General features: G+C 49.5%; 9 protein-coding genes across 9 annotated transcripts; 5 read left to right on the top strand and 4 right to left on the bottom strand.

Annotated features, from left to right (window-relative positions):
- Positions 1 to 97: 97 nt before the first annotated feature.
- Positions 98 to 1770, top strand: FPRO_02117 (uncharacterized protein; the record flags this gene model as incomplete). The annotated part of the gene is made up of 4 exons (XM_031228039.1): positions 98 to 296; positions 346 to 582; positions 630 to 1465; positions 1570 to 1770. The coding sequence occupies 4 exons, from the start codon at positions 98 to 100 to the stop codon at positions 1768 to 1770; spliced, it is 1473 nt and encodes a 490-aa protein (XP_031074357.1).
- Positions 1771 to 2049: 279 nt separating this feature from the next.
- On the top strand, positions 2050 to 4332 carry FPRO_02118 (putative alpha-galactosidase C precursor; the record flags this gene model as incomplete). Its single annotated transcript, XM_031227928.1, has 3 exons — positions 2050 to 2092; positions 2138 to 2741; positions 2790 to 4332. The coding sequence occupies 3 exons, from the start codon at positions 2050 to 2052 to the stop codon at positions 4330 to 4332; spliced, it is 2190 nt and encodes a 729-aa protein (XP_031074356.1).
- A 118-nt stretch (positions 4333 to 4450) lies between these two features.
- Positions 4451 to 6387, bottom strand: FPRO_02119 (uncharacterized protein; the record flags this gene model as incomplete). The annotated part of the gene is made up of 3 exons (XM_031227816.1): positions 4451 to 4885; positions 4946 to 5396; positions 5444 to 6387. 3 exons carry the CDS (start codon positions 6385 to 6387, stop codon positions 4451 to 4453), a joined length of 1830 nt encoding a protein of 609 aa, XP_031074355.1.
- A 410-nt stretch (positions 6388 to 6797) lies between these two features.
- On the top strand, positions 6798 to 8432 carry FPRO_02120 (putative alpha-glucoside transport protein; the record flags this gene model as incomplete). Its single annotated transcript, XM_031227705.1, has 1 exon — positions 6798 to 8432. The coding sequence occupies one exon, from the start codon at positions 6798 to 6800 to the stop codon at positions 8430 to 8432; it is 1635 nt and encodes a 544-aa protein (XP_031074354.1).
- A 220-nt stretch (positions 8433 to 8652) lies between these two features.
- Positions 8653 to 10185, bottom strand: FPRO_02121 (choline permease; the record flags this gene model as incomplete). Its single annotated transcript, XM_031227594.1, has 1 exon — positions 8653 to 10185. One exon carries the CDS (start codon positions 10183 to 10185, stop codon positions 8653 to 8655), a length of 1533 nt encoding a protein of 510 aa, XP_031074353.1.
- A 2925-nt stretch (positions 10186 to 13110) lies between these two features.
- On the top strand, positions 13111 to 14472 carry FPRO_02122 (uncharacterized protein; the record flags this gene model as incomplete). Its single annotated transcript, XM_031227483.1, has 5 exons — positions 13111 to 13275; positions 13335 to 13371; positions 13454 to 13539; positions 13601 to 13986; positions 14073 to 14472. The coding sequence occupies 5 exons, from the start codon at positions 13111 to 13113 to the stop codon at positions 14470 to 14472; spliced, it is 1074 nt and encodes a 357-aa protein (XP_031074352.1).
- A 283-nt stretch (positions 14473 to 14755) lies between these two features.
- Positions 14756 to 16142, bottom strand: FPRO_02123 (uncharacterized protein; the record flags this gene model as incomplete). Its single annotated transcript, XM_031227372.1, has 4 exons — positions 14756 to 15000; positions 15053 to 15641; positions 15717 to 15842; positions 15897 to 16142. The coding sequence occupies 4 exons, from the start codon at positions 16140 to 16142 to the stop codon at positions 14756 to 14758; spliced, it is 1206 nt and encodes a 401-aa protein (XP_031074351.1).
- Positions 16143 to 16763: 621 nt separating this feature from the next.
- Positions 16764 to 17237, top strand: FPRO_02124 (uncharacterized protein; the record flags this gene model as incomplete). Its single annotated transcript, XM_031227261.1, has 3 exons — positions 16764 to 16815; positions 16886 to 16959; positions 17013 to 17237. The coding sequence occupies 3 exons, from the start codon at positions 16764 to 16766 to the stop codon at positions 17235 to 17237; spliced, it is 351 nt and encodes a 116-aa protein (XP_031074350.1).
- A 381-nt stretch (positions 17238 to 17618) lies between these two features.
- On the bottom strand, positions 17619 to 19592 carry FPRO_02125 (uncharacterized protein; the record flags this gene model as incomplete). The annotated part of the gene is made up of 1 exon (XM_031227150.1): positions 17619 to 19592. One exon carries the CDS (start codon positions 19590 to 19592, stop codon positions 17619 to 17621), a length of 1974 nt encoding a protein of 657 aa, XP_031074349.1.
- Between the last annotated feature and the right edge of the window lie 235 nt (positions 19593 to 19827).

Raw genomic sequence — 19827 nt, 5'->3', positions numbered from 1 at the left:
CTCTTCAAGTTTTGCATACTTAAAGGGCGGGTGGTCGCTGGTCTCGTGCGCCTACGCGGTCTAGGTCATCATTTCTTACCTAGATCTCGGCAGCAAAATGAATTTCTACCTCGTTGCAATCCCATTGGTGTCGCTGCTCCTCCTCAAAGCAGTCTTGACCCTCTTTTGGCATTTGCGCTCAAGTCTGAGGTCCGTTCAAGGCCCTGGTGCCGCTCGATGGACACTCGGTTGGTATACCTGGAAGGTTTGGCAAGGTGCTTTTGAGCATGTTAACCGCGACTTACACAAGAAATACGGTATATAAGCGTGTCCCCTTGCGTTATTTCGTCGTCATTAACGCCTCAGGCTCTGTCGTTCGCTATGCACCCAGCCGCTACAGCTTCAGTGACCTCGAGGCAGTCAAAGTCATTTACGGTCTGGGTACTTCGTTCCCCAAGTCCCCGTGGTACATACCTTGGGGCAATCCTGGAGATAACAATCTGTTCAACGAGACGTCCTCGGCCAAGCATGCACACGATCGGAAGCAATATCAGTCCACTTACTCCATGTCTTCCTCGTCAACTACGAAGCATTTGTCGACGAGTGTGCTGAGCTGTTGAAGAGACGCCTGTCAGAACTCTGTGCGGCAGGCCAAGCTGTCGACATGCATCATTGGCTCCAATGTTATGCTTTCGACGTGATTGGTATGATCACATATGGAAAGCGTCTGGGCTTCCTCGATAAAGGAGAGGATGTGGGAAATGTCATCCACGCCTTGGGAGAGATACTGAGTTACTCAACATTGGTTGGCATCATTTTTCCTACCCTCCACAACATCTTTGTTCCGATTATGAACTTTCTTGCAGGGAGTAAAGGACAAGGAGGAGCTTATGTCACGGCATTCACAAAGGCGAGGATCAGCGAAGCGCAGTCAAATCCCAAAGCTGTGATCCTGGACGACAGCGACACCTCAACACAGTCTTTTTTGATGAAATTCCTTGCCAAGAATACTTCAAAGCCAGATGATTTCACCTCGTCTCATGTCATAACCGGATGTGTTATTAACATGATCGCGGGATCTGACACAACTAGCATTAGCCTCTCAGCCGTGTTGTACTATCTTCTCAAGAACCCCTCATGCATGGACAAGCTACGAGAAGAAGTTGACACGTTCACTGCCAACGGCCAGTTATCGACTTATGTCACTTATAAAGAGAGCCAGGCAATGCCGTACCTGCAGGCGGTCATTAAGGAAGCCTTGCGGTTACATCCAGCCACTGGACTACCCCTTGAGCGTGTAGTGCCGAAAGGTGGCGCAACCATTTCAGGTCGTTTCTTCCCGGAGGGGACTATCGTCGGAATCAATACCTGGGTTGCGCACATGGACCGCAGCATCTTTGGACAGGATGCAGATTCATTTTCGCCCGAGAGATGGCTGCAAGATGACGACGAGCGGGTAGCGTTGATGAACCGCTTCTGGATGCCTGTAAGTTTGCCCTTCGTTATCTGCAAGCAACTTCGGTTTGTGGCAGACCGATCTTGGTGTTTGTGTTTTATAATGGACGTTCCACTAACATAATGTTTTTACAGTTTGGTCTTGGCTCTCGCACCTGCATCGGCCGGCATATTTCCATGCTTGAAATGTGCAAACTCATTCCTGCTTTGGTTCGAGACTTTGAGTTTGTTTTGCATGATAATCTACTCCAAAACGAATGGAAAACACTGAATTACTGGTTTGTAAAGCCGCTTGATTTCAACGTCTGGGTAAAACCAAGGACGAGTGCAGGGTAAAATGGCTGGATGGTACATAACATTATGCAGACTCTGCATAAGGTATGCTTGGTTAATGCAGACTAGTCCGTCTTTGTCTCATCACCCCCGCTCCTTGATCGGAGATTGATTAGCCCCATGGGGAAATGCTCGGAATCCTGTCAATGACTGCAGCATCACAAGGACAATTATTGTATTTAAACCCGAATCGAATGCTTTCTGTTGAAAGCCTGTAATCATCTTCAAGACTCGTCTCTTTCTTCCTCTGTCACTGTGTATAGCGTCCATTGCATCTTCACAATGACTCTACTTCAGGCAACAACACCAGCTCCCAAAGCCGACCGTATGTTTCCCAGCTTATCTTCTTTATCAGCACTGACAATCTCAGCAATCGTCGTGGACGGCACGTCATTTGCCCTCAACGGCAAAAATGTCTCGTACCGCTTTCACGTCGATCCAGCGACTGGAGATCTTCTGCTCGATCACTTCGGCGATCGCGTGACAGAAAATCCCATTGCTCAGATCATGTCCAACGGCGGAGGCTGGTCAACTCAAGCCCATCTCCGCCGTGAATTCCCAGATCTTGGTCGTGGAGATTTCCGCACGCCAGCTGTACACATCAAGCACGCCAAGGGCTTCACAGTTTGCAACTTCAAGTACAAATCTCACACAGTCGTAAAGGGTAAACCTGCGATTGAGAAACTGCCCAGCACATTTGGCTCAGATGACGATGTTTCAACACTGATTATACATCTCTACGATGAGTATAGCTCTGTCGGCGCAGACTTGTCATACTCAATCTTTCCCACTTTTGATGCTATTGTACGGAACGTCAAGATTATCAACCAGAGCGATGATGTCATTACTGTTGAGAAGCTGTCCAGCTTCAGCGTCGACTTTCCTCACGAGAATTACGAGATGCTTCAGTTGCAGGGCGAGTGGACTAGAGAATGCAACAGAACTCGCCGAAAGATTGAGTATGGACTGCAAGGGTATGTTATAGTGTTAAATCAGAGTTCTCACGGCTAATACTGGTGCAGATTCGGAAGTACTACTGGCTACTCATCTCACTACCATAACCCATTCTTGTCAATGGTGTCCCCATCCACAACCGAGTCCCACGGTGAAGCCTGGGGCTTCTCTCTCGTCTACACGGGCTCCTTCAGCGTCGAAGTTGAGAAGAGTCATCAGGGACTTACTCGTGCGCTCGTCGGAATGAACCCATGCCAACTCTCCTGGCCCTTGAGACCAGGCGAGTCACTGCAATCACCAGAATGCGTTTCCGTCTTTTCCAACCTCGGCATTGGCGAGATGTCACGAAAGTTCCATCGTCTGTATCGCCAGAACCTCATCCGAAGCAAGTTTGTCTCTGAAACGAGACCTGTGTTGTTAAATAGTTGGGAAGGTCTCTATTTTGACTTTGACGATAAGACCATCTACAAACTGGCGCAAGAGTCTGCAAAGCTGGGTGCCAAGCTCTTTGTGCTTGACGATGGATGGTTTGGCGACAAGCATCCTCGTATCAATGACCATGCCGGACTGGGCGACTGGGTTGCAAACCCCAAGAGGTTCCCCAGTGGCTTGGACTCTCTTGCCAAGGACATCACCAAGTTGCAGGTTAAGGACTCAGATGAGAAGCTGCAGTTTGGCCTGTGGTTCGAACCTGAGATGGTCAATCAGAAGTCTGAGCTATATGAGCAGCATCCTGAATGGGTTTTGAGTGCTGGAGACCACGCTCGCAGCGAAACTCGCCAGCAGCTGGTCTTGAACGCGGCCCTCCCAGAAGTGCAGGACTTTATCATCAAATCAGTGTCCAAGATCCTAGAGACTGTACCCGTCAGCTATGTCAAGTGGGACAACAACCGAGCGATGCACGAAAGCCCTACGCCAGATAACCACCACGCATACATGCTCGGTATCTACCATGTTTTTGACGTGCTAACTACCAGATTTCCCGATGTCCTTTGGGAGGGTTGCGCGTCGGGTGGCGGTCGCTTTGATCCTGGTATCTTGCAATACTTCCCGCAGGTTTGGACATCAGATAACATGGACGCTTTCGACCGCATTCACATTCAGTTTGGTACATCATTGGTCTACCCGCCTTCGACGATGGGTGCACATGTCTGCTCTGCACCAAATGATGTGACTGGCCGCTCAATCCCAATGAGCTTCAGAGCTCACGTCGCCATGATGGGCGGTTCATTCGGCTTTGAGCTGAACCCTGACCATACGCCCGAGGAAGACAAGGCACAGATCCCAGATCTTATCAAGCTCGCAGAGAAGATCAACCCCATCATCATCAAGGGAGACATGTGGCGGTTGGTGTTGCCCGAGGACTCCAACTTCCCCGCGGCCATCTTTGTATCCGAGGATGGGAGCCAAGCTGTCTTGTTCGCATTCCAGATCAGAGCCACAACTGTTCTTAACTATCCGCTGCTTCGACTCGCTGGACTTGACCCAATTGCGAGGTATAAGATTGATGGCGGAGAGACGTACTCGGGCGCGACATTAATGAATGGAGGAATTCAATTTCGATTTGGTACAGATTATGATAGCAAGGTTGTTCTGCTAGAGAGGGCATAAATGAGTCAGACAAAACGTTATGTAAGGATATCCAGGTCCCCAAATGGTTGACGCACAATGGAAAACTCCCAGCACAAACATTTAGATAGATTGTCAACATGAAGAACACTTTTCCAGATCAGTTGAAAGATAGTCCAATCTCGGGATCAAATTGCCCACACGATATCGTCGCATCCTCCCAAGTCGTTGTCACCACGGGCGTACTCAAGTCCAGCAGATCGAGATTTCCATCTGGAACCCAACCCAACGGATCCACAGGTTGTTCATCTTCGGGTGATAATTCCTCAACAATTGCTAGCCTCTCATCATTCCCTGCATCTTGCATATCCCATTGGAGATCGAGATGCGCGTTGGGATCTGCAAGAGTGAATAATGTCTCCGAGTGCTTGAGAAGATTGGGCAATAAGTGAGATTGAGCCCCTCGAACGGCTGATAGAGCATGAATCACGACGGAGAGTAAGTCACGAGGACCGTTCTCAAGTGCAGAATATGTCCAGCCGGGGAGTTGAGCGGTATCTGCGAGACTGACGCCGACGTCAAAGAGCTTTTGTTCCTGGAAAAGAGTCAGTCAGTATTCTTTTCATGGACAGTCGGAAACTCCGGTGAGTCTTACCATCCCAATGCCATGACAGTCTTTCGACTTGGTCCCAACTGACCCCAAGGCCGACATGATGATCTTTCCTGCATCCATTGGAAGCGAGGGCGGAAGAAGTAGCCCAAAGCCAGACGCCGACGATGGATTCTGACCAAAGGCGATCCTCCACATGGATATCCGAAGCCATTGTTGAGTGATGAGAGTATCGAACCGTTGACTCTCAATAATGGACTGGTCTGGCTGTACGCTGCAAAGCTTCTCGTTGATGGTATGCACAAGCTTCAAGTCGTCGAAACGTTGATCGTCACCCTCGGGCTGCCATTCGTACAGAGAATATGGAAGCGATTCGAATAGGCGAATGTGATTTATAAAATCGTGCATCACTACCGGGCAATTCGAGTCGACGATCTGAGGCTTGTTGACTGTGCTTCGGAGCATGACAGATCTTCTGTGCTGGAGGGCAAAAGTTCTGGAACGCTTTAGTCTTGAGGGTAAAGTATGCGTGGACGGGCTCACCTTTCTGTAACAAAGAGAAGCCAAAAGACGCGCCGTCTCTTCTCGCGTTGCTCAGCAGGTAGACCATAGTAGCCAGACTCTTTTGTGAGGTCAAGTGACTGCGCGAGGGTGATGCTCTGGTTGAGATAGAACCAGGCGTGACGCGGATCGTTGAGATTCCCATAGCTTGCAAATAGGAAGAAGGAAACGAGTACTGAGTCGAGGGTGGTATCATCTATCACGCTGTATTGTCGGAGTGAGTTCTCGGCAAGATTGACGAGCATGTCCCCTGTCAAGCGTGGCTCGGATGGGATCTCAGCATTAAGATCATTCTCGCAGTTGTCGATCCGCTTGTCCAGTCGGAGTTGCATTCTTGTTGCAGCACATATTGCAAGGATGAGAGCGTATCTCGATGGAGGGAGGTCGTCTAGTCGAGCTGCATCGGCGAGGATGTCATCGTCGACGACTGGCATAATAGGGTAGAGAAATCTCTGGAAGAGTCGTATGTGAGCAACGAGTGACAGAGACATGCGTTTGCAGAGGTCTCCAGTGTTGATAGTCGCGCCATCGGGTGGTGTTGTCGAACCTGATTCCGGTTCTGGCTCTGGTTGTGAAACAGGGTCGATGTTTGTTGGTGGAGATGAGAATGACTGAGCGTTGAGTTGAGCGTCTGTTGGGGCATCTTGATGGCTGTTGGCGTTGGTGTTGGCGTTGGTGGTTGTACCAGGCGGCGCTTCAGAGGTGAGTATCTGGAACTGATACTCATCAATGCCCAGACCCTGTCTCAGCTGCGTCTGTCGTCTCCCTTGGCCCTGCTTTGGGCCCTTCCTCCGAATGCTGTGGCGATACTGGCATCGGAGGTCTCCGATGTGACAGTTCTTACAGGGCAGGCCGCGATCACACTTGACCTTGCGGAATCGGCAGTTGTCACAGACCTGGCCGCGCTTTACCGGGATAGTCGCCATGTTGCTCTAGGTCCGGGGCTGTTGAATGCTTAATGGAGATATAGTCGGCAGATCCAATTCTTTTGCCAGCGTCATTTCTCGTGACTCTCGGTCCGATATATCAAGCGATGAGGGGTATCCACCAGAAACTGACCATTCTCGAGGTCACGATGGGCCCCGGGCTAAGCATTCTTCAAGTGAGGGGCTATGCCGAAAGGGGAAATGTTCGGACTGTAACATCAACCCCCATGGGGCGGTTTTCGGTTCCCCATGGGGACTTGGGAACAAAAGCGATTGGGATAGACACGCGAGGAGGATTCAATTGCTCCAGTATATAACCTCAAGATGCGTTGCTGATCAATTCGAGATCTACTCCATCAGACACTCACCAGCTCATTCCTCTACTCACAATCATCAAACTCTCAATCACAATGGGCAAAGAGATCATCAACCCTTCGGTTTCACACGCCGAGAGCTACGATGTCGAAGCTTCGGTGGCAAAGACGGTTGGACACGATACCACCGATCAAGCTCGTCTCGGTGCCCAGGCTGAGCATGACCTCCCTCCTCTCGAAGCTGTTCGCAAGTATCCCTGGACTGTTGTCTGGTGTCTCGTCGTCTCCATGTGCGTCATCATGGAGGGCTACGATACCAACCTCCTCTCCAACTTCTACGCCTATCCTGCCTTTGCCAAGAAGTACGGCCATTGGAACGAAGAGACCAACAACTATCAGCTCTCTGCTCCTTGGCAAGCTGGCCTCGGTAACGCTGCAGGAGTTGGTTCCTTCTTTGGAACTCTTCTCAATGGTTACCTCGTCACCAAGTATGGTCACATCAAGGTCCTCATCGGCTCCTTGATCTCTCTCAGCTGCTTCATCTTCATCGTCTTCTTCGCTCCCGACACCAAAGTCCTCCTCGTTGGACAGATCCTCTGCGGTTTCCCCTGGGGCGTCTTTGCTACGACTGCGCCAGCCTATGCGTCCGAAGTTCTTCCCATGTCGCTTCGAGTTTACATGACCAGTTGGACCAACATGTGCTTCATCATCGGGCAGCTCATCTCTGCTGGCGTCATGGCTGGTCTTGTCAACACTCCTGCCCCTTGGGCGTATCGCATCCCCTTTGCGCTCCAATGGTTCTGGCCTGTTATTCTGGTGCCTGTTCTTTGCTTTGCTCCCGACACTCCCTGGCATCTCGTTCGACTTGGCCGACACGACGATGCCCTCAAGAGCCTCGCCCGACTCCGACCTAGTGCTACCGACGCTGAGCTCCGTGATGCTCTTGGCCTTATCGTTTATACCAATAGCCTCGAAGAGCAGCTTTCCGTCGGCACCTCATACCGTGACTGCTTCAAGGGCTTCGAGCTCCGACGAACCGAGATTGCCATCGTCGTCTTCGCTGGTCAGATTCTTTCTGGTCTCAACTTTGCATACAACTCGACCTACTTCTTCCAACAGATCGGCCTCGACTCCAACACTACCTACCATCTCAACGTTGGCGGAAACGGAATGGCCCTCTTTGCTACTTTGGTATCTTGGTTCTGCGTCATGCCTTACGTTGGAAGACGAACAGCCTACCTTTATGGTATGTTCACCATGGCCCTTGTCCTCTTCGTCATTGGCGCTCTCAACACCCGAACCGAGAACCATTCAATCGCCATGACCCAAGCTGTCCTCACTCTAGTCTGGACCTTTGTCTTCCAGTTGTCCGCTGGTCAGCTCGGCTGGGCTCTTCCTGCTGAGATGGGCTCGACTAGACTCCGACAAAAGACTATCTGCCTCGCCCGCAATGGTTATGCCATCACTGGAGTTGTCGCTGGTGTTCTTCAGCCTTACTTCATGAACCCTACTCAGTGGAACCTTCGAGGTTACACCGGATTCATCTGGGGAAGCACTGCTTTCATCGTCTTCGTCTGGGGCTACTTCCGTCTTCCTGAGACCCGAAACCGCACCTTTGAGGAGCTTGACATTCTCTTCGCCAAGGGTGTCTCAGCACGTAAGTTCAGCTCTTACAAGATTGACTCTTTCGAGGAGGCGGACAGCGCTGTTCACCAAACCGAGAAGGCTTGATCTTTGCGGCCTCGGGTTTGTGTAGAATCTATCCTCGTGTCAGATTACGGAATGGAGTTTGGGTTGAAGGGGAAGAAATTGGTGTAGCTGTGGAGTTGACAATATGGATTATGATATGGTACTGAATAACATGATTATTACGCAACACTAGCTTTTTTGTGTCCCTAAGGTGACCAGTGACTGTCAGATCACTACAGAATGACCTGAATTATACAGTCCATTATTCCTCAATATCTCTCTCTGTCATCTCATGTTCGCCTATCGTGATTCGAGGTCCTTCAAAGTTCTTTCTTCCATCCACAACCCACTGAATGGCTGATATGACCACGATGACACCAAATGCAACAACGCAGTAGTTCATCGTAGTCCCACTAACAGGCAACGCTGGAGGGAATAGGAAAAGCACTGTAGTAACAATAGTGTACACCAATCCGATGATGTTTGTTGTCCATCCAAGCCAGTTGGGCAGCTTGAAGGCTCCTTCTGGCAATTGAGTCCGGCCACTCGCAAGGTGCAGAGCGATGGGAATGCCATAACTGAGACCAAGAGCAACCACAGAAGATGCGACAATAGCATTAAAGGCGACAGTAGAACCGAGGTAGATGCAGCCAAAGATGACCACAATCACAACATTGAGATACAGGGCGTTCATAGGTACACCGAGCTTGGGGTGAACCTTCCACCAGATACGTGATGCTGGAAGTCCACCGTCTCTTGCAAACGCGAACATCATACGTGACGAAGTGGTCATGACTGCGATGGCAGCAAATACCAAGCAGAGGAGAGGAAACATAAGCAAGCAAATGGCTCCGACTTTGCTGTTGGTGGCCAAGTAGAAGATCTCAAGCAGGGGACCAGCCGTTGATCCAATGATGGTATCAGCGTTCTTGATACCGCCAGATACGAATAGTACCACAATGAGAAACAAGAACCCAGTCGAGATGCCGATGTACTGACAGTATAGCATAATCTTAGGCCCCTCGCTGGCTGCATTGGGAATTTCTTCAATCATGTGAGCAACCGCATCAAACCCTGTAAGTCCAAGTCCTCCCTGCAAGAGACCAAGGAGCCATGCGATACCATCCGGCCAACCAGTTGTGTTGATAAAGGTAGCGAATACGTAGTCGGCGGTAGCATATTCGGGCGCAGCACACGCAAGCACTGTAATGGAGATAATGAAGAAACCGGCGATACTCCATACAAGAGCAAGGCCGTTGATGCGAGGGAGGAGCGAGTGAAGGAAGGCATTGGTTGCGAAGGCGATAAAGGCGATACCGAGGTAGATGAGGAATTGGTGCCACCTCTGGAACTCGTAGCTGGGGTTTTGGAGAGAGATGATGTTGATGATGAGAGTGCTCGACAAGGAACAGTTCGTCGCAACCAGACAGGCCCAGCCGCTGAGGTTGATCCAACCCGTGATCCAAGACAGGGGGATCTTCAAAGACTTGGGGGCAATAGTGGCCACCCAATGATACTGCCCCCCAGAAGTTGGCTGCGCTGATAGAAATTCAGCTAGACTTGCAGCAAGCGAGAGATTGCAGACACCAGCTGTGACGAGTCCCCAAATAACAGCGACAGGTCCTCCCGATGGTAGAGCGAGCGAAAGCGATGCTGCAAGAGCAGTCCAAGAGTTGAGGATGGCAAAAGCTAAACCCAGCATTGTCCAACGACTGAAGTTGCGCTTGAAGGACTGGGAATGGCCCAGCTGAGCGAGTTGGTAGTCATCGAGATTGGTGGTCGGTTTGACATCCATGGTATCAGATACGCCAGCAAGATAAAATGGACGAGATATTTGCGAAGGATGGATAGAATGCCTGGGAACTGTCCCGATTATAAACCTCTGGTCCATCCATTCCGGCCATAACGGTTCCAGCACATGGTGTCAGATCAACGGCTGACAATATCGGCCGAAGCTAACTCGATTCAATCGCGGGGAAGAAATCCTCCAATCTCATTTGATGAACCAGCAGGATTTCCGTTTACGCCCTCCGACTACGCTCCGTTTTCACAGGATAAGGATCCACCGTTATCATTCCCGTGCGGAGAACCCTGGCCAGACTGAAAGCTTGTGATCATGGATTGGAGATAAGAGGCTGAGATGCTGACACTTGATTCGTTCAATTGTCTCGCCGTCGAAAAGTTGCTAGTTAACTGCTAGAAACGGTAAGAGATTAGGCCACCCTTGACAGCTGCACGTCGGTGAGATTGATTATCATCGGGATAATCTTGAGCGCTTTGGGAAGCTCGAGGGAGACGAAGTTATCCGGAATTTATCTGCATCGATTGAAGTGTTGTCCGATTGGGCACGGGCAATAATCTCGGCGAACTCCTTTCTATCCTCAGGTGATACTTTATCGTAACTGTAGGCTCTGTATTAGTATCCACCACTGTTTTGAGCCCCAAAAGGCAAATGATATTCTCAAACTTATTATGACGCAACTCCTAGGGCCTACTGGGGTCTTTGTGCTCCGAATAGTATTCGCTCGAATTCTTGTCAGTAAAGAAATATTGTTTGCAGCCTGCATCGCTGGCATCAGTACTACAAGATACATCGTGATGCGGTTGCTATCTCAATTGGTGCAAGCTCTGATATTCTGCTGCCAACCCTATAGCTTCTGCAGCCCTGCAGCTTGAGTCGAATATAAGCTTCTAGCTAAGCCTAAGGCAGTAATAAACAAGCCTGAAGACTTTATTGACGGGATTCAGGACTTATGGTACTAAGAGTAGATATAATTACGAACCAATTACTGATAGGTGCAGCACGGGAATGACAGACGTATGTTTAATGTTCCCTTGAATAATACGGATCCAACAAGATGCAATTATATAGACTTGCTGAGGGGGCAACACATCATTTAAATCCCACTGATCTACAGAGCATATGACTGCAATATTATTCGGCAGTTATCTGCCGTGGAATCCTGTCAGTGGGCACGATGGTGCTTGGCGTCACTTGGCAAGATCGTTTTGCTTTTGTTCTTGCTGGTTGTGCATGACTTTCGGCAGTTGGCATAATTAGTTATCTAGCACTTGAAAAAGTTCTCCAACCTTGTTATCTTGATCTGTAAGAGTTCTTTAATTATTCAATTAACCGCCTATTTATCTACTAAAGTCTGTAAGGTGATAAAAGGATTTTGTCGCTGTCTTGAGACTGCGGAATGAGCGGAATTAACAGCATAGCATAGCGTCACACTAAGAAAGACTAACCCCTGTAGTGCTTAAAATCTTCTTAAGCTATCCTATTTATGCTGTTTTAAGTAATATGCTTCAGATATTAAACCGCCATGCTTTAACCTTAAGTGTCAAGTAAGTATGGCGTTATTTTCACAATACGCAGCGTATTTACAAACTCCATCCAACTAACAATAGACACGGTAATACGCAAGCTTGAAGCGTCAGGCCTCTTCCTTCTGCACCCTCTTCCATTGGCCATGTAAGCGAATGTGGCTTGAGCCTCATTTCCTTCGAGGTCCTCAGAATCCGTTAGAGATAAGGCTCTAGCCCTGCTCCAGTCCAGCGTTGTCCCAGGTATTCGGGTAGTCTTCGGGCCCTGACTCTTGCAAGTGTCAAATGTGGAGGGGTTCCCCTTATGCTATATTGTTCCAGGCCAAGTCTAAATTCAGCCCTGGAAGACGGCGTGGGCTGATTCAGCAAACCGGAACGAATAGCATCACGAATTACTCGTTGCGAATTGCGAGAGGGGTCCGAGTGACACTAGGATACAATGCCGTGGATGCCGCGGTGGGGCCGGGCGTTCCTTATCTCTTCAGTATAAGGCGTTTGGTACCAAAGAACGAGACCACTGAGATAACCAGTTCCCCAGGGGACCTTTCAAAGAGAAGGAAGAGTCAAAGCTCATACTATCATATCATGCATCCATTTGTCGGAGCCAAGAGCAGACACTGCCGCTCCTTATCTAATTGGCACTGGTCCATTGCTGTTATTGGGGCTATTCACCTGGCTGCAATAGTTTCGTTGTCTAACCAAGCCTCAAATCGGTAGTTTGCATTAGTCCAAACATGCTGAAGACACTAAGCGCAGCCTGCGTCAATAGCAAGTGTCTTGCGAATAACGATAAAGTGTTCGGGTTACACGTCAACGCTAAGCGACGCCCGGGTCGCATGGATTGGTTGTGAGCTTCCCTCACACCAGTCACATCACAGTCTTCACTGGCTGGGAGTATTCTGGAAGCTGCTTGGGGCAGGAATTGCGCAGGGGATGCCACACAAATGGTACGATGGCCCCTTCTTTATACAATTTTTGTCGCATCGTTCGGTATCCGGCAAAGCCAATGTAAGCAACTGACATCAGCCATTTGTAGTCCCCAGGGGACAGTCAAGAGCTGGAGGCAGTCCAGACTATAAAGAAATGGCCAATCGACTCTAAATTAAATATCGCTTGCTTGCTTCCCAGGTTGCATGGTGCAAAGCTAAATTGCAAACACTAGTCATGCTACTCTCTCCTCAAAACGCCACACTATCGATAACGGGCGTGGACTGACTCAAGAAAATGGAGGTCGCTTTACTCGAATTGAAATGGCTCAGCCTGTTTCCTCTCAACTGGGAATTAACAAACGTCTCTACATATATGCCCATGGAACTTTTGTTCAAATGATCCGCATCCTTCGTCATTTCTCTCCCTTCCTTCATGAACTTTTGATCTGAGACAGTTACCGATTATGGTCCAAGCTTTCCCCATCTATCTGCCTCGGCAGCGGGAGCTGATCGCGACTTGGGTAATCCTGCCCATGCTGTCGAATATCACGGTCGGGCTTCGGTTTTACGCAAAGTCCAAGACGAGAGGCGTGTATGGCTGGACTGACTGGATGATTATAGCCTCTGCTGTATGTCAACTGGTCTCACGAAGCACTTATTATTATGCTCATCTTCTAACACTTGGCAGTTCTTCACCACTCTCCTTTTTGTCTTGCTTCTGCTTAGTGGGTCTCCTCTTCTCTCCAAGTAATTCGACAGAACAACACTCCACCGAAGATCAATGGCTAACAAGTGTCTCGTAACCAGTGCTTATCTACGGAGGCATTGGAATTCCCGGATATCCATACACCAGTACTACAGAGCCAACCGACGTCTCGTTGATCCACGATCAGGTACGCCTCGTACGATTACAGTTCCAATACTTCATTGTCTAATCAAGTCATGTATTATCAGATTGGCTATGCCAATAACATCGTCCTTGTGTTCGCAGTGTACTCCTGCAAAGCTTCGATCCTGTTCCTCTATCATCGCCTCTTCACAGGCCACAATGGCCCGATGAATATAATAATATACGTGGCGTCGTGCATAACTTTTGCGTGCTTCATGGGAAGTGTCATCGGTTATCTTGCCGCCGTACGGCCGATTGAGAAGTGGTGGGCTTGGGGCGATGCGACGGCTGAGCAGTTTCTTGCCATGCAAAACATCAACATTGCCTATGACAGTTTGACAGTTTTCACTGACTTCTTGATCTTTGTACTCCCACTCAAGTCAATCTGGGGGCTGAATATGAACCGCGGCAAAAAGATCGGTATCATTATCTCCTTTTGCTTTGGTTTTATGTAAGAGACCTTTACCCCTGACACATAGCATGCCTTCTACCGATCGACTCCTATCCAGTGGACGTTCACTAACAATACATACCTAGCACCTGCTTCATTGCTCTTGCTCGTGTTGTCTTCACACATGGCTACCAATGGAAGAATCTCTACGATGAGGGAACTTTGTGGTCCCTTGCAGGCGTCGAGCCAGTGGCAGGAATCATCTGCGCATGTCTCCCTGGCCTGCGTCCACTCATGCCCAAGACGTTCAAGATGACGTCTTATGGTACTCCGGCAAATCCCAGCAGATTCAGGACTACTGGCACTACCACGACGGATAATGCGAAGAGGAGTACTAATAGGGAGCCCAACCCATTCAGGGTCCTGAATGATGACAGCTCGGTGACAGAGTTTGGACGAACCGTCAGGGAGGTCCCTTCGAGATCCGAGATAAGTGATGAGTATATTGAGCTTGAAGAGCAACGGCCCAAGGCATTTGATAGATAGTGAGGACTAATTATAAGATGACTTGAGATATGTATTTAATTTACTTTATTCCTATCAATTGGTTCATTTCATGATATACATACATCAAGCTCTTTCATTATGTCAAGGCTTCCTCTCCTCGGGGACTTATGCCCAGTTTCAACAAGAGTATGGTAAGCAATGGCAACGCGTTATCCACAACATCGGCTTCCTGAACCCAGGAAATCCATGCAGCTCTAGTGACTGACACTTGGTAAAAGTGAACAATATGGCATACTCAGATACAACTATAAGCTAATAGTAATTAAACTGGCAAAACGACCTTGACCCCCATGTACTCTCGCTGGTGCATGAGTTTTCCATCAATCAGAACCTGATGAGCACCAACTCTATTGTTCACTGTGTCGGTAGGATCCGTACATGTCGCGATCTGGATCTCGCGCCATTCTCGGTTGGTGGGAACGAGCTTGCCCTGCTGCGTTCGCTTCTTGAACTCAGCGTACACTCCTTGTTCTTCGACGCAGCCCTCGCGCTGGATAAGGGGAGATTCTGTCACATAGTCAGTACCAAGAATTCCAAGGGACAGCCAAGATAAACATACCAGCAGCTGGTGTCATGCGCAAGTCACCGACGGAGCTGTTGAATAGCACCAATGAGAGACGCTCGTAGTTGCGTTGGTCAACCGGGGGCTTGTAGACACGGTGACGAGTGGCTTTAAAGTGTCCCCCCGATACGATCTCGAGAGTATCACCGATATTGACGACAAGAGCACCAGGCTTATAGGGGGCATAGTACCACTTCTCATCCTGACCCCAGATCTGGAGGCAAGAGACAGGAACAGAGAAGAGTAGAGTGGTGAGACCAAAGTCGGTATGCCCATGCATGCGAAGACCCTTGGAAGCTTCTTCTGTTGTCTTCTGCACAGGTCTGAAGAGAGCGTGCCTGAAGTAGCCCTCGCCAGTTGGGCTGCCGTGCGACTGGACGTTTTCCCATAGGTAATCGTCTGGGAGCTCGAGAACTCGAGAGAAGAGAGTCAGAAGACGACGGTTGACCGAGCCGGTGAGGTAATTGGCGAAAGCCTCGATTTCATCCATGAAGGGATGGAGACAGGTGGGCACGCGGTTGATGTCCTCCCAGTCGGGTCGGTACCAGTTGAACTGTTCAATGCCATCAGGAGGTCCACGGTGACGCTGTCGGATGGAACCAGTTAGTCAATCGGTTCAATTGAAATAGCTTATAGGCCGAATGCAGAGACAGGGACTTACTTTGAAGCCAAATGGGTGTTTGTAGCCAGACCAGACACCGGAGTCAGGGTTGAAGAGCAGACGTTCCTTGTCCTCCTCAGAAATGTTTTTGTACATGTACTGGGCGATGGCGAATTGGCGATGGAGCTGTGGTATAAGTCGTCAGCGACAGTGGTTTCACATCAGATATGTTCATCGTACCTGTTCTAGCGAGATACCATAGTTCTCAAGGAATAGGAACCCATCCTCGCGAATAGCTCTCTTAACTTGGTTGACTAACTCCTGCACAACAGAAGGATCATCAGAGTCGAGCAGAGAGAGATCAATAGAAGTGAGCTCGGCAAATTGCTCCTTCTGCTGTGTCACTGGTGGGGGAATCCACTCAGGGACGAAGGGCTTGCCGGGCAATTCGGCTGAAGGGGGACTAAATGGAGCTGCTGGCGACATATTGGGAAGTTCTAGTGATGTCTAGATTGTGAGATAGTTGTTATGAATTGTGATCTGATTTCTTAGTCTGATGGAGATTGTGGTTTGGAGGTTGACTGTTCTGCTCTTATACACTAAACCGTATAATTTGTTTGGTCGAGCTCCGCCTCTCGGAGATGGTGCAGGACAGAGTCCGGCCTCCCGAGTTCAACAACATACGATGAACTCACGTGCCTCAGCTATCTAGCTCCAACGCTACCGTCTATCCTCCCCAAGATGGATGCTACGTCGTTTGCTGACTGATAGTGCCTCATCGCAATCAGTCAAGCTCCTCCCAGAGACCGATGAAGCCAGTGATCACCCTGAGGTTGCACCTGATTCGGATTAGGGTCGGAGGACATTGGGAGGAGCTAGCGTGAGCTGTTGGAGGGGCCGAACAAGGGACTTGGGAGGAGCTCCTCCCAGATAAGCGGCCAATCAACTAATCCCGAGATTCAACATGAACAAGGACGCATATGATAAGGGCACGATTCTTTGCTCGGTATCAAGCTTGGTATCATCATTCAAAGCATTCACAAGTTCTCAGACAATTCCTCGCAACATCTGTCTCACTTTGCGCCTCATTCAACCTCACAATCAACCATGTCTCGCCAACTTATCTCCAGCGAAAAGTTCCCTACCAAGCCCCACAACTGTAAGTCGCCTAAACCCCAGATCCTCCACTGAGAGAGAAGAACATCACTGACATTAGTGACCTTGCGCAGGCCCAGCCACCAAAGTTCCTGGTCTGGTCTTCTGTGCCGGGCAGACTGCCACTGGCGAGATTAAGCAGGCAACAGTGCGTTTCTCAATCTCCCTTTCCTGTTGACCCTCTAACGCAAGCTTGTAAAGAGAACTGTTCTCCAGAATCTCAAAGAGGTCCTTGAGCTCTCCGGTTCATCTCTTGAGCAGGTTGTCAAGTACAATGTCTACCTGGCTGACATGAAGGATTTTGCCGCTATGAACGAGGTGTACATAGACTTCCTACCCCAGCCCATGCCTTCGCGCTCGTGCCTTCAGGCTCTTCCTCCTGGCGATGGTACTGTTATTGAGATTGAGTGCATTGCGCAGGCTTAGCTGAAATTTAGAGGCAAAAAAGAATAGATCGGATCTTAAAGGTTTTAGAGATAGAGAATGTCACCCTTGGCTTTATAATATTCTTCACCAATTAAACATGATTGACAGTTATACCTCCTGGGACTGTTTGTCATCTGCAGTATCCGCAATTTGCGGTATAATACAAAACTAGCAAAAGCGACAGCTAAGCCCATTTGTAAGCTATCAGACCATTTCTCATCACTAACTTACGATGGGCTGTGTGTGAGCCGATACCACCTCGTACAGCTCGGCAAATAGAGTCGATAAAGTCTTGATCATATCAAGGGGCACAATCTTGATTGTTCCATCTAATTTTACACATAAATGAAGGACGGCTCGCGTATGCGTACAAATAATTGTTCATAACGTGTCAAGGCACGTCATGATAATCTTGCCAAGCTGCCATCGTTGCCTTCGTCCGAAAACCCTTCTGGCCCACTCCAGAGCCGCATTGGTATCTCCATCTTCAACGCCGACAACCTGCATCGTTCCTAGCGTACTGCCCTTGATCAACTGCCAGGCGATTACGAAAGCCTTGAATGCGTACAACATGATCCAAGGTGCCTCCGAGTCTGGTACTACGGGCGAATCGAGATATGTGAGGAACCAGTCGATATGAGGTTTGATGACTTGCGCAGTATTGGACTCGCAAAGAAACTCGCACGATGGCGCCAGATATGTCGTCTGCTGCAAGACTGCATCCATTGTCCCACCGACGATTCCACACGTATGCGACGGCGACCATATCCGCACATCGATCATGGCAGACTGCCATGTAGCCTCACACAACGCTCCACGAGGCCAGTTTGCGTGCTCCCACTCTTCCTCAGACTGGACAACTGGACCCAGTGCTTCGAGGGACTTGCGCAGCGGTTCAAGCCTTTCTGTGCTTATCATTCCTGTCATGGCACTCCAGCCCGACGTCTCTTGAGCACTGGATGCGAGGAATTGAGTGATGTTTATGGCTCCATATGGGTCAAACGAGGGAAAAGAGCTGGGATCCGATGCCAATGACAAGAAGAGTCGAACCGCATCGGGATACTGAACTGGCGGGCCGGGAACGACGGCTACTAATCTTTTGTGCGCCCACTCGGCTGCTGAAGATGCCGCCCACTGATCCTGTGGGCAGGGCAGCTCGTGCTTGATCTCGAGGTGGGAAAACTGACGGGGTATCGAGAGAAACTGATACCACAACGTGTCGATCTGATGTGCAGCGAAGAGCGTCCTCTTATGCGACTCTGCCTCGATGAATGTGCGCCACAAGGAATTGAGACATGGGGTTTTGGAAGTCAGCTCGGTTGGGAGTGGTATAGACAGTCCACTTGACCGGGCGAGTGAGATCATCCTGGTGTGAGTTTTGAGTCCATACGCGGAGTGATTTCCGCAAAGATACATCATGGCGTATACTTCTAGTAGAATGAGAGATTGGACAAGCGATAGAGTACGTGTTGATTCATCTGACCCATTATCATCGCCAGACACGAGATCTCGAGCGCGATGGTAGCACCTCTCCGATAAGCTCACACCAGATTCTTGCTGATCACTACGATCTGGATCTATGCCATATTGATATGCTATACAAAGCATGCTGAGAAGTAAGTGGCTTGGAATGGTCGTGGAATCAAATGTCGGCTGATGCAGAAACGGTAGGAAGTGGGATACATGCTTGAAATACAATTGGCAGCCGTTTGTAATTTGGCTGGTCGACGGTAACCAGTCATTCTGGCCTTGGTTGAAGTCGATTGATCCGTACAATAGCCTTTCGGGACTTCCTTGGTCGAGGCTAAAGTTGAGAAGACTCATTCCAGACGGCGAGTTGGACATGTTGAGATTGCACGAGGGCTCGAGAAAGTTGGCGCCTGCTAACTGAGAAATCGGGCCCAACAGCATTGACTCTTGGGATGAGAATGACGTGGCGAGCATTTGAGTCTCACCCAGATCTGAAGGCAAGCTATTGGAAAGGTTGATAGCATCATTGCCAGTAGACGTCTGTCGAAAAAGCTGATCGGCGTCACCCTCGGCCTCACTGGTCAGCGACGGCGGCGTAGGTGCATGGCGCTGCAGGTCGCTCTGCGGTGAGTTACCTCCCCGTGAAGTCTTTTCCATACGGTCAAGGTGTTTCCGCTTCATGTGCCGGTGACGTAGATCCGGGCGCGAAAAGGTGGCAGGGCAGAGGTGGCAGGGTATGGAGGCATTGCTGGAGGAGCGAGAATGTAGCGCAGCGTGACGCTTCAGGTTCTCATGGCGGGTGAAGCGACTCGAACATATTTGGCATTGGAAAGGTTGTGAGGACGGCGGAGAGATGGCTATACTGCGAGTGCTTGTTGATGCCATTCTGAGCTGGTATATGTATGCCGGTTACGGAGTTTCAATGGCTGGGTTGAGTTGAAATGACTGACAATTTCCCCCAAACAATCAATCCCCTTCCCAATTCCAGTTCCTCCTCTCTTCCCCGCAATCTAATCTGCAATGCAGTGTGGGTCATCATTATCTTCAGGGATTTGATAGGCTCCACTAACTTATCTCCCCATCACGCTTGTTGACTGAGCATGGTTATCATTGGTCAGTC

Source organism: Fusarium proliferatum, assembly GCF_900067095.1.
Source record: "Fusarium proliferatum ET1 genome assembly, contig: FPRO_scaffold001, whole genome shotgun sequence".
NCBI classification, from domain to species: domain Eukaryota; kingdom Fungi; phylum Ascomycota; class Sordariomycetes; order Hypocreales; family Nectriaceae; genus Fusarium; species Fusarium proliferatum.
This window is presented reverse-complemented; position numbering and strand designations above follow the sequence as displayed.